Below are 13,475 nucleotides of genomic sequence, written 5' to 3'. Positions count from 1 at the left end.
ATTAATTGTTTTCAAAGCAGTCTTGGGGCAATAAGATTGCAGTTTTGAAGATGCTCCACATCTGCAATCTGCACGCAGTTCTCTCTCTCTGCTGGTCACGGTGCTGTAGTCAGTTCATACTCTGTTTGCACAAAAGTATTCCAGCAATATATACTTCAAACTCATTCTGCTCTTCTAGGAACTCTCAAAAGATATTTATTTACAGTCCACAACCACTGTCCCCCAGCTTGACTGTAGCCTTAGACCTTGCAGTTTTGAATTAAACGTCAACAATGGTTTAATAAATCCAGACAGTGGGGGTAGCCCATAACCAAACGACAGGGCCCTGCTGTATGCAGTGTGTGTGTGTGTATATATATATATGTCAGGATGCGTCTCCCTAATATTTTACACCCTGACTCTTCCCGGTGCTAGCTTGATGGGTGACCACAAGCAGGCTCACTCCTCTCGGCCTCCTGCCCCTCCTGGCTTTTGCTCCTTGACTTTGAGTTAAGGGATCCTTTTTTTTTCCCCAAGAGCGGTCCTTGGGGTTTGCAGATCTGAAAGGCATGGGGAGCAGCATGTCTACCTCCATGGCCAGCCCCAGAGCGTGTCCTGGGGGCTTGAAGCGCCATGGCCATGAGCAGTGATGGGGGATCAATGCTGGCGTGGGGCTGGCTGAGCTTGCCATCCCACTGGAAGTGGGACGTGGACCCTCGTCTCTGCCTTCAGCAGTTCCCAAGACCTGGATGAGTGTGGACCAGAGGGCGAACTCTCTTTTCCTGCTTACGTAGACATACACTGGTTTTACCCGGTGCATGGGGATGCTACCATAATCCAGAGAAGTAACTAGGAGCGGGAGGAGGGTTTGGCCATGCTGGTGAAGGAGGTGAGGAGGAACATCCCAGGAGCGAGGAGGACCATCCGGGGGGCTGAGGGACATAGCGCTAACGAGGGACGTGGTGCTCGGGGGGCTTCCTGGCGTGGCAGGGACTGCGGTGGGGCTGTGCAGCGGCGGGGGCAGCCTTCGAGTCTCGGCTGCGGTGCTCCCGGCTGGGAATCCCGTCCGGGGTCGGGATGGGGAACCGACCTGCCTGGAAAACAGCCAAGCGGAGGGGTTAAGGGAACGGCAGACGCTGCTGGAAAAGGGGATGGAAAGGGGGGAGCTGAGATTTCCTCGCCGGTGCCGTTTCCAGCGGGTGGGAAGGGGCCGGGCAGGGAGTCCGGATGGTTACGGAGCTCGGGAAGGCGCTTGGCTCCCCCTTCCCCCCCCTCCGGGGGCGGGGCGGCGGCGGCGCATGCGCGGCGGGTCCGGGGCAGCGGAAGAGCCGGGGCGCCCCGAGCGCCCGCCGGGCCGGGCCGGGCTTAAAGAGCGGCGGGGCGGCGGCGGCGCCGGGTAAGCTTCCACCTCCCTCCTTCCCTCCCTCCGGCCCTCCCAGGCCCCGCGGCGGGGCTCGGGGAGGAGAGTTATTTCGTCTTTTTTTTTTTTTTTTTTTTGGTTTTCTCTCGCCGGCTGATTTTTTTTTTTTTTTTAAATTATTAATTTAATTTTTTTAAACTCGTTTTGCGCCAGACAAAGCCCGTCGGGAGCAGCCGGGTGTTCTCTCGAGTCTGGGGGCACGGAGTGGGGTGGGGGCGGGGGGGCGAGAGCGGCCGGTGCCGGCCTTGCCCGCCCGCTCCGCTCCGCGTCGCGCCGCCCGCTGCCGGTGGCGGCGGGGCTGGGCCCCGACGGTGCGCCGGGGAGAGGGACGGACGGACGGGCTGTCTGTCTGTCAGTCCGTCCCCGCGTAGGGCTGAGCGGGCGGCCCGCCGACGGTGTTCCCCCTCGCCGGATGGAGCCCGGGGCCGCCGCCGGTGATGCGGTGGCCGCCGGTGGGGCTGGCGGAGCGGCTTGAGCCCCCCGCTGCCCCCCTCCTCCTCCTCCGCCGGAGGCGAGCATGAACAGTGAGCAGCTTAACAGGACAGCGGTGAAGGATGCGCGGTTAAAAGACCTGTTGTTGGAAAGAGGTACCCGTCCGTCCGTCCGTCGGTCCGGTGTGTCGGCGCGGGGAGGGCTGCGAGCTCCGTCCCCGCCTTACCGGAGGGAAGCCCAGGTTACAGCCCCGGGCGCTCGGTAGCGGAGCCCCGGGGAGGTTCCCTGGCCGGGGGGAGTGTAGGGTGTGAGGGTCCAGACGGTTTTGCTTGCGTGGGTATTGATAGGGTTATAAATTTTTAATTTTTTTTTTTCGTACTCTTCTGTGGAGGTGTTTTCATTCAGTATCTAGTTGCCTTTTTCGTGTTGTCTGTTTACCAGGAAAAATATTCTCCTGGGAAAGAACGTATTATAAATATTATTTTCTGTGTGTGAAGAAAACAGGCACATGTGAGTGTGACGGGGAGGCTTGGGGAGGTACAGACGTGCCGTTCCTCTTCCCGAAGCTTCCCCCACCCCCAAGTCTTTTTCCCGGTTAATTTATAGGAAGAGCGGGCGGTGGGAGATGCGGGGGGAGAAGGCGGCGCTGCGGGGGCGAGGGGCAGGGGGGGAGTCGGGGGCCGGAGTCACCCGGAGCCTCTCGGCAGCCGCCAGACACTGTTCGAGTTGCCCTGAGAAGTGCCGGTAAATAGAGACTGGCTGCCCCTCTTGTCTCTGTTCTTTTTCCTGTTAATAACTTAATGAGTAGCCGGAGGGCCGGGCAGGAGGAAGAGGAGATTAAAAATTGCCTTCCCCTTTCCTTTCCCTCCGGTTTCCAGACAGGAAATCCTCTTGAACATCAGTAGGGTGTTTTGTCGCATTTTGGTGTTCGTGGTGTAAAGCTGGATAATCCTGTGCCCACACCTGTGTACTGTGATTTTCTTTTTTTTTTATTGTATGGCCATGTTTTAGTCAAACACTTCTAAGTGATTCCACGCCTGCAAGGGAGGTGCTCACAGTCCCATTCCTTTATTTCTAAAGGGAAGGTACTGTCCCCCGCCACTGAAATGCTGGGGCCTTGGTAAATTTAGAAGACTCTGCCCTTGGCAGATAGGGAAGTAACATGTCATCCCAGTGATCTTTGCATTCTAGGAAAGCCTAAATCAACATTGCTTGTTTTGCATGTTGCCCTTTAGCAACAGTCTCTCGATTTCCTGTCTAAAGTATTACATGGACCCCCCCCAAAAAAAAAAGTTTTGGGTAAAGAAAGCCTTTGATACTTAGTAGCTGCGGAATGTGAATTGCAGCAGTTGTCAACTGCGTAAAGTCTGTATTCTGTGCTTCTGAGGCAAGAAAAATCTGTCATTTTACTTAAGCGTGGTTTTGGTGGCTTTGTTTTTTAATTAATTCTATGCTTCCTGCTTTTTGATCTTTTGGTGCTGACATTGTTAGCTTCCAGTGACTCAAGAGGAAAAAAAGGTTGCTGCATATGGGATTGATAGCGAAAGCAGAACAAAGCACTGACTAATCAAACTTTCCAAAAATGTTGGTGGTCTTAATGACGAGTGGATGGTACTTAACAGCAAAGAGAAACCAAATGATAGACGTATTGTTGCCCTTTACTCTTTCCTTAACCTTAAATAAGTTTAGTTACTCCTACTGAGGCCATTGCAGAACCTCAGCGCTTAGATGGTGGCGCGTCCATGCCCGCTGTGACAAACAGCCGGACCTCGGCACCAGCCTCCGCTGGACACCAGTGCCCTTGCAGCTCCTGCAGTCTGGGGTTTTGCTCGCAAGAGATGTTAGCACAGTGTAACAGCCTCGGGTTTCCTTTGGTTCCACCGCAGGTCGTTTGGGATTTTACGTGTGAACAGCATTTTTCTAGCTCAGCTTCATAGTTGTGTTGTGTTTGTGTAAGCGTACTGCTGTTACATGGAAGGCTGAGGATAACTACAAATCGAAGAGATAAGGTGGTGGTGGGGGGAAAGCTTGTTTTCTCTGGTGTTTGCTTTGTCTCATCACTTTTGTATTTCACTATCTTTCTTTCCTTGTTGGCTTCTTACAAAAGAAATATATTACCGGTTGCCCAAAGTTCATGTTTTAGCGCCCAAAAGTAGTGCCGCTTTTGGAAAGTACTGAAATGGAGCAACTTGTGCTGCTGCTTTGCTTTTTCTGCAAACCTAGCAACCAAAGACCTCCTCCCATTAACTGGAGTTGTCTTTCAAGATGAGAGCATCCCCTGTGAGCAATGCAGTTTCCATAGAAATATCAGCAACTGTGTAACTCCAAAGGGCAATTTCTCCCCTCATGTTGCTCATCCTTGCTCCTCCAGTATAGCCAAAAGGGTGCAAGAGTGACTCATTTCTAAATATACTTAATATTTGTGGTATAGGCAGGACTTCAGATAAGATGATGATGGGCTGTGATGGAGTTCATTGTAATTGTATCTCTTGCACCAGCCAAGGCCCCAGTTTCATTTTTAACCGTAGTGGAACATATCTTGTTTTACAGTACCAGTCTCTTTTTAGATTTTTACCTGAATGGGAACGTCCTAGAGAAGTTAATTTTACACTAGTTGGAAAGAAGTGAGTAACTGAGAAAGACATTGCCTGTAGATTCAATAGGAAAAAAGTTTGTCACTTGATTTAGGTAGCTTTCATGCTATTTGGCTGATAAAAAAAAAAATTAAAGATAATTTAGTAGATGATGTCTTGATTCCTCTCTCCATGGCCTCTGCTTTTAAGTGTATGGAGCCCTCTGGACTCTACTGGCATTGCAGGTGGCTATTAAAGTAGGGTGGGTTTTGTGTGTTCGGTTTTGGCTTGTTTTTTTTTTTTCCCCGGTGGTGAAATTGTTGTATTGTCCAAAAGGATTGTCTGTGGTGTTTATGCTGAAGAATTTATTACCTGTGAAGGCTGCAGAGAAGGATCACCAAGAACTTTCTTAGCTTTGACCTGCAGTCACTCATAGGGATTGATCGGCACTGCTAAAAAATGAATAATTTTTGTATGTCTTAGACTACAGTTTTTCATGCAGAACTTTGTGAAATGGACAGCAGTGAACATCTTGCTCCAGATCAATCTTGAGGAAATACTGAAAGTTTTTCAGATTAGTGCTTTGATGGACAACATTCTGCATGTGATTGACATATTTTCCTCTTTTTTTTTTCTTTGTTTTAGCTGAACTGGAGTTTGTTCAAATCATCATTATAATTGTGGTTATAACTGTTATGGTGGTAGTGATCATCTGCTTGTTGAACCATTACAAACTCTCGACACGCTCCTTTATCAACCGACAGAGCCAAAGCAGAAGACAGGAAGAAACTTTGCAGACGGTGAGTATGAGCCCCTCGCACCAAATTCTTGCTCCTTGTGCTGTACGGGTCTGCAGCAAAGCCTCCCGAGGAGCTCTGGTACAGGCAGCTGTTGGAAAAACTTCTGATGTGACTTCTAATACTCCCTATGGTTAGCTCTTTTGCTGAGGTTGTATTTGTCAGTAGGAAAAAAAAAAAGAAATCGAACATAAATTTAAGATATACTGTCTTTGATTATTTTTAGCCCCTGTTATGTTTTATGTAGCCTGTTTTCATTTTGCTTTTGGAGGTTCAGATGTGGCGTCCTCTTTGCTGTTGCTGTAGTTGGAGGGGGGATGAATGGAGATCACCTGGGGTACGAAGATTTGAAATACATGTTTTTGTGACTTTCCATATATTTGGTAATATCCTGGAGTTTTATCACTATTACTATTTTGTGAAGCTGCGGTAACTGTTTGCTGGATCCAAAACACCGGCCCAGGAAAACATAATGTTTGTTTCACCCAAACAGCAAGAAAACATTAGGAAAACGGTCCCTCCACGGACCTGGAGTGATTAAGATGTGTTGTTACAGAGCCAAAGGCTTAAGACTGAATCTCAGTCAAGACTCGTTAAGGTTGTGTTTTGTCAACCCAACGCTAACTGGACACCTAACTTGCCTTGTAAGCCAGGAGTTTGCTGGGTGGGATGCGCTGCTCCCTTGTGAGGGTGAACCACAGGGTGTCCCTGACCTTGGGACATCCCCCCTGAGCCACAGCAGTATCCTGTGATGTCGGAGGGAGGCCCTTTTTCTGGTGCGTTTTTTGATGTCCTCGGAGCGGTGCTCTCAGCCTCTTTGCTGACTGTGACGGCGAAGGGGCCATTTGTGAGGGTAGCCTTTTTATGCGTTGGATTCCTGGCAACAGCTTTGGGTTCACAGCTCCATTTCATTTCACTGTCAAAAAAAAAAAATTGTCTGATTGTAACTGGAAGGCGTAGTCCCATAATGGTTTACACCAGTCGTAAGTCCACTGTCTCACCTTTCTTTCCGTCCTGGTCCTTTGTTTCCTCCTCCTTTGTGTTCCTTAGGGAGCTGACAAGGTTGTGGCGAGAGGCCTCAGGGGGCTCATCTGGCTGAACACTAATTGCTTTTTTTCCCCCCACAGTTAGATTTCAGACAGATCAGTGTGTGAAGTGCCCCGGCAGGGGAGGGAGCGCTGGCAGGGGAGGAGGCAGGGATGCTGCTGCAGCCAGGGCTGGATATGAAGGGCTGTTGGGGATCTGCACCCCTGGCAATTGGCAGCTCCCACCTAAAAACCAGCTGTAAAACACAGCGAATGCGGGGTTCCCGCCAAAAACCTCTTGCTTAGCGCATCACCTGCACCCTGTTGCTGGGGTGAATAGCTCTTACCTCGGAGGCTGCGCGGGCAGGAAAGGAGCCGTCTCCTCAAGGGGAGGTCGCCTCATTCCCTAGCAATTCAGTAGCGCAGGAGTATTTAGCTCTAATTTGGTGACAGATGAAACTGGAACTTGCCAAACCTTAACCTTCTGGACTTCAGGGCTGAAAAAATTGGCCAGATTAATTTGAGTGTTGCTTCAAAATGGATGCTGTAATTCAAGAACCATACTTCTGTCCGCAAAATATTAGCTATAATTGCTCCAAGTACCTAAAATGGAATAATTTGAGATAAAGGAAGCACATTTTCATCTTCACAAATCTTTTAAAACTGCAGTAAGCTGTCAAATGCATGAAGTAACCCATTATTTCCTTTGTATGGTTCGTTAGTATTGTCTGTTACCAGAACGAGTGGCGTCTTTTCTCTTGGACGTGAGGGAGGAAACATCACCTTCTTGTGAAGAAGAACATGCAACTTGGCAGCAGGGACTTGAGAGCGGCTTTAGTATCCAGAACTGCTCTTTAATAATTTTTAAAACGCCGACTCGGTTTCAGTTTGAAAGCAATCATAGTCAAGTGAGCACTTTGTGGAAATTGATGATTGATTGGTGAGAACTGGTTACTGGTTCTTCCGAAAACTCTCTGGTATAGGTTTGTCATCACTATTACTCATCTGGATTTCTGATAAGCTGAAGCTGTTCTTAAAAGAAGGTCAGTCTTGTGGAGAATGGGATTTACAGAGGTCTCTGAGGTCAGATGTCAAATATGTTTGAATTTTCCTTTGTCTCAGGTGTTAGAAGGAAGCTCTGATGGGAACTGGTTGTGCGAGCCGCTTGCAGCGCAAACCTTAAAAATCAGTGTGTGGTGCGTGAGGGGTGGGAAACTAAAGCACTTGCTCTGTGATGTGAATCTGGAAGGGACCGGTCTGTTCTCATTGTCCACAGCGGAGTGAGTTGCACAAGATAAACAGCGTGAGCAGCAAGATGCAGGTTAGATTATACTTTTAAAATATTTTTTTTAACCAGGCAGACCTCGTTCTGTGTGCAAATGCTATTGATAAGTGGATTATCTTTCAAAGGAATGTTTTTTGGTGTTTTTTTTAATGGTATATAGACTGTGGAAACAGACTTAAGTGTTTATTAATTGCTAATGTCTGAAGAAAATATCATTCTGACTCAGGCATTCTGTGGGTGGAGAAATAGTGAATGGAAGTAGAGGAGGTTCATCAGTATTTCTTAAAAGAAAATGGTAAAGCAAATTAATTGGCTGTTGGCTAGTTCCTGTAAGGAACTATGAAGAGAACCTCCCTCACGTAACTGAGGTAGCAGAGGTGTATCAAGATGCAGAATCATGTCTTTCCTATTCAGATGGGCCTTTTCTTTTTTTTTTTTTGTCCTTCTGTTACCTTCAATTTTCTTTTTCTTCAAGCCTGCCCTATTTCTAGATAATCATGCCTTCCAACAGCTGAGCTGTGGTTGAATTGCACAGATTTCTGGCCCTGTAAAGACCAACTATCGAACAGATGATCTCTCTCTTATTCTGGTTCTTCTAGAAAGCGCAATAGAAATTAACAGATAGATAACCTCTCTACTGCCTTTTACAGGGATGAGGTTGGCAATAAACTCTTGAGGTCAGGCTTCCAAAATGATGAAATAAAAGGTATTTGTGGGTTTCTTTGTCTGGTTGAACTTCCTTCATGTAAAGAAAGAAAGAAGAAAAAAAAAAAAGGCCTAGAGGTTGAAATTCTCATTGTCTTCCAAGTCCGGAAATTAGAGTATTAAAAAGTAGTATCACTGCAATCACGTATGTTAGTAATACTTGAAGGGCAGAAAAGGGACTGATCCCAGGAAAAAAAAGTTGCTCTTTGATGAATACATGCAGAAAAGTAGTGGTTATGTTCCTGTTCTGTAAATAAAGTTTTCCTGTGTGACCACCAGTTCATCTTTATCTCTTTTCTTTTCGTTCTTTCATTCATTCTTTTCTTTTTCCTTTTCATTCACTCTGGAGTCACATCTTCCAATCTTTCCCGTGGTCTTTGTTTGTCTTATTACCTTGGTTAGTGTGCCGAGGCCTTAAATAGATTGCAGCAGGGGCAGGACAACCTTTGAGTGCTCAGGAGTACTGTCTGCTTCTGTGTCAGTGCTGCTGAGGATGCTGCTGCCTGCCCTGCCATGGCAAGCCCTGCCATCTGCTAGCATGGACATTAAAGCATTCAAAGCTTGTTTTAACATTAGCAGAAACATCAGTTTTGGGGGTCATAACTGCGAAAGGTGGAATGATGCTGAGTGACAACTGTGTTGGCATGAGTGGCCACCTGAAGTGAGCATGCACGGGACTGAACGGTGTCCGTATCACGATGGATAAAATATTGAATGTTTCCCCCTGCTGGCAGATCCATCAGCAGTGTTTGGATTCACAGCCGGGAGCAAGGCGAGGTTTGCAGAGCATCTGAGTGGGACGCGAAGGCTGTAGCGTGTGGAGTATACCAGGGGCATTCCCAGGGCTGCTTCACTAGGACACCACCACCTCTCCTGTCAGAGCGAATGGTGCTACCAGTGGCACTGAGGGGTTTTGGGGCAGAGCCATGTGGCAGCCTTGGAAATGCACATCCATGCCCGGAGTGCGTGCGTCTGTCCCGGGGCGGCGCATGTTGCGGTGTTGCTGGCGGTGCCTTGGGAGGACCAATGTTGTGCTGGGAGGGCAGCGTTGCTGGTAACCAAGACCATCCTGTTGGAATGTAGGTAGTTGCAGCTGAGTGGCTGCTGTGGCACTCTGCTGTTTGCTGGGTTAAACCCAAGATAAATCTTGCTTTCTGATGATTAATTCTTAGTGCCATCACCTGTGATTTCCAGGGAGATGTTGAGGGAAAAGAGATTAACTAAGTGACTTACAGGGAGATACTTAATGAGCTTCTGATGTTCCTAAATTGATTCCTTCTCCCCATCCTCGTGGCTTCTGTCTTTGTGTCTTTTTGTCTTATAAAGTGGGTGTTGAAGGAGTACTGAACGCTTTGACTGCCCCAGGCCCGCTCCTGGCAGCAAAGTCCCTGTGTCCATCACACAAGATGCTTACCCTGACCAGCCCCTGCCTCCCAGCATTGAGGGCAGCATCACTGCTAGGGCTGGTCAGCTTGCATTAGGACCTGCCTTGGTAATGCCCATCTCGAATGCCAAGCTCCAGGAGCACAACTGTAAAAAAATATTACCCTTCTTCTTGGAACAGCTATTTCAGAATAAAAGGGGAACATCAGGAGGGTGACAGAAAATACTCAGTAATATTGACAGCTCCAGGGATTTGTCGGTGATTTCAAATGTTAGTCTTGCCTCTTGGCCTTTTAAATTATTCCCTACCGGTGCTAGCATTATTCCTTCTGTTCCCTGCTGGCATCCCTGGCCCACTCATTCTCATTTCCTTACATGTGCAAAAGAAAGAAAATCCCAGTGGGAACAAGAACGCAGTCTGCAGCTGGGAGGGAGGGAGAGTGCTGTAGGCCACCCTGCTTTGCCAAACCTTTTCCTTTGCACCAGGCATCAGTTGGCAGGAGCTGGACGTGTGCTGCTGCCCAGCCGTCTGCGGGAGGGACATGGGCTGGCCTCTCCTCGGGGTGTGCTGCCAGGAGGGACAGTATGCGCTGGCTCCTGCTCTTTGAAGTCTACCACAAGAAAGTCAGAACATCTTTAATGAGGGCAGGATCATCTAGGAAATCTGCAGGTAGCATTAGAAGTGAGGAGCACCGGCTTTGGGTGGTTCCTGACTCAGTGTGTCACCTTGGGCAATCCGCTTCATCTCCAAATAAAGGAGGAGGGATAATAGTACTTACTTCCTTCACTTGGATGAAGTGAAGATTACTTAAAGTGGTGAAGTGCTGTGAAGTTGGGGAAAGAAAAGTTTTAAGGTATTAAGTAAAAGAAATAATCGCTGTAAGTGTAGGGAGGTGGACCATGAGTGAGAAGTTTGGCACTCTCCATAATTATCTTTCTAGTACTTCTCCTCCGTGCCTTGCACCGCTCTGCCAGATGCTGTAACCTTTCCTGCCCTTGGGAGATGCTGCTTTTGAAGGGGAGGGCAATCCTGCTGGAATACTTGTCGTTCTGTCGGGGACAGTGAAATAGCTTTGCGTTGCTTGTGTTTGGCAGGGAAAACGTTAGAAGCGTAAGAGCTGCGCTGGTCTCCATCAGCCGGGCGGAGGCAAGGGAGGAATGAGCCCCCCTGCCCTCCCGAAGCATTTTGAGGAAGCCACTGCTTTAGTGTGGTGTAATGTGTCACTGCCACCTAGGGCCAAAACCAGAAACTACACTGCTCTCTGGAACACTTCATTTGCAAATAAGTTGTGTGTATTTTTCTGTGTGTTTGTGGATGTATGTGCATATAAAAAAATAAAATAAAAAGCTGAGTTCAAAAGAGGGGTCGTCTTAATACCTGTAATGCATTTCAGAAAGTGAAAAACTGACTTTGTTTCTTGGGGAATACAATTTCAGGCCAATTTTTAAATCTCAGAAATGAAAAATTGGAGAAAAACTGAAAATCTCCTTAAGAGTCAGTAAAAACGCAAAGTTTGAATTATGTGGGATTGTTGTGGTTTAACCTCAGCCAGCAACTAAGCACTGTGCAGCTGCTCTCTCACTGACCCCCCCGGTGGGATGGGAGAGAGGAGTGAAAGAGAGAAAAAACTCAGGGGTTGAGATAAAGGCAGTTTAATAAGTAAAGCAAAAGCTGTGCGTGCTAGCAAAGTAAAACAAGGAATTCGTTTGCTGCTTCCCATTGTCAGGCAGGAGTTCAGCCATCTCCAGGCAAACGGGGCTCCATCGTGTGTAATGGTTCCGTGGGAAGACAAACTCCATCATTCTGAACATCCTCCCCTTTCCTCCTCTTTTCCCCTCAGCTTTATATACTGAGCATGACATCACATGGTGTGGGATATCCCATTGGTCAGTTGGGGTCAGCCGTCCCAGCTGTGTCCCCTCCCAACTTCTTGTGCACCCCCAGCCTGCTCCCTGGTGGGGCAGCATGAGGAGCAGAAAAGACCTTGACTCTGCGTAAGCATTGCTCAGCAATAACTAAAACATCAGCGTGTTATCAACACTTTTTCCGGCACAAATGAGCTCTACTCCAGCCAAAACCAGCACAGGGATGCTTTTGCTTCATTACAGTTTGAGGAATTTGTCTTACTGAGCCTGATTTCTTTACCTCGTGTTTATCCCGAGTAAAAAATTTTTCTTCTGGGAAATTTCTTTCCCGCTGTCTGTCAATGTGCTAATGCTCAGCCAAGGTGGTTGGATGACACTGTGTGCTCCAGGAAGCAGAGTGTTTAAAAATGGCTTAAAAAAAGTCATCTTCCTAAGCTGTTTCATTCTAGAGGCTGTAAACCTTTGTAAAATACAAATTGGGTAAATTATCTTAGACTTATCCAGTCTCCTAAGCCCTAAATATTGAGTTAAGTAATCATCACCGTAAGATAATAAAGTAATCACCCAGCTGGATTTATTAAATGATGCTGGCATTTCAAAACTTAATCACAAAATTAATTTCTGTAGATTGTCACGCAACCCACGAATGGCAAAGGTCAGCAAAAGGCGTAGCTAAGATTTTTCCTGCTTTGATGTTACTTGTAGGAGCTGGGATTTACCATGGAGACCCATCCTTTTTCATTCAAAAACCTAACAATGTTAAAAATGAATACAATATATTGTATTCATAGGGATGGTCCCCTATGCATATCGCATGCATAGGGTATGAATGCATGAGCTTTCTCTCCTTGTTACTTTTGAGTATTGAAGCTCACGCCTGAAGGCCTTTAGTCCCTTTAAGAAGGAGCAAGTTGAAGTGGCTACCTGTTGAGAACCTATAAGAAGCAGGTAAATTATATGTTGCCCACAGGAAAAAAAAAATGGGTAAATTGCATTTTCTCAGGTTTATCCTTGATTGCACATACCTGAGAACTACTTGTAGAAATCCCTGGGCGTTTGGTGGGAGGGGGCACCCAGCAGGGCTGCCAGCGTTGGGTTTGCTGGCTGAGAAGCTCCCGTTGGCACGACACCAGGCGGTGCGGTACTGGGGCTGCCAGCTTGCAGCAGGCCTGGTGGCCGGCTCGCTGTTGTGCCCAGCTGTGTTGCTTGCGCCCCATAACCATCTCGCTCATGGGACAAGAAGTCACCGAGTGAAAACAGGTCGAAAGCATTTTATTTTTTATCATTATGCCAATCTATCTTGGTAATTCCAATAATTAAGGGAGAAACTATGAGGGAATGTAGATGCAAATGCTGTCAGTTCTTACCTGATTTTTACTGATCTGAGCACAGGGAAACACTTTAGCCGTCGAATAAAGGTCTGTAAGTAGAAGGACGAGAAGAGAGCAAGAAATAACACTTTCCCTCAATGTACATCACGCCGATTGTTCGTGGCAGTCCCAGCATGTTATTTCTTACATCTATAACTTCGGGGGGAAAAAAAAAGTCACGGGGATATTTTCTTTCTGCAACACTGAGGTTTTTCCTTTCTTCTCTCAACCCCTTGCCATCACCCCAAGAACGGTGGGGTAAGTGGGCACCAACTCTTTGGTTAGGTGGTATCTGCTCAGTGCATGTGAGGGAGGATTTCCCTGATATGAAGACTTGGGAAAGGTAGATAGTAAGCCTCCCATGGTGGATGCAGCGATTTCAGGAAGGCGGAATAGCTGAACAGACCAAAATTGGGAAGATGGGGCAGGCATCTGTTTGGATGCAGTTGTTTTGTTCTAGACAGATCCCACCTTCTGTACAGAAATGGGGGTTTGTCTATAGAAGGGAAAGTGCAGAAAACCCCCCCAGCATTTCAGGGGAAGATTCAGCAAAGCACTTCAGCGTGTGATTTTTTTGTTAATTTCCTAACTTCTCTCTTAGCCTTGGGATGTGAGCAGAAGGGTACATCTAAATAAGCGG

At 47.4% G+C, this 13,475-nt stretch overlaps 1 protein-coding gene across 6 annotated transcripts in view; it reads left to right on the top strand.

Moving 5' to 3' along the window:
- The window catches only part of LDLRAD4 (low density lipoprotein receptor class A domain containing 4), a 287,484-nt gene that overhangs the window by 269,008 nt on the left and 5,001 nt on the right, over positions 1-13,475 (top strand). For 4 of the 6 annotated variants that reach the window (XM_074576574.1, XM_074576576.1, XM_074576573.1 and 1 more), the window contains one exon: positions 5,050-5,204. In XM_074576574.1, coding sequence (XP_074432675.1) covers positions 5,050-5,204 — 155 coding nt within the window. Of the gene's footprint in view, positions 1-1,192; positions 1,987-5,049; positions 5,205-13,475 lie in introns of those variants that run through there. The other 2 variants (XM_074576578.1, XM_074576579.1) reach the window with 2 other exon arrangements.

This window comes from Larus michahellis, chromosome 2, assembly GCF_964199755.1.
Source record: "Larus michahellis chromosome 2, bLarMic1.1, whole genome shotgun sequence".
Classification (NCBI taxonomy): Eukaryota; Metazoa; Chordata; class Aves; order Charadriiformes; family Laridae; genus Larus; species Larus michahellis.
The sequence above is the reverse complement of the archived record's forward strand: the minus strand, read 5'-3'. Positions and strand labels throughout refer to the sequence as shown.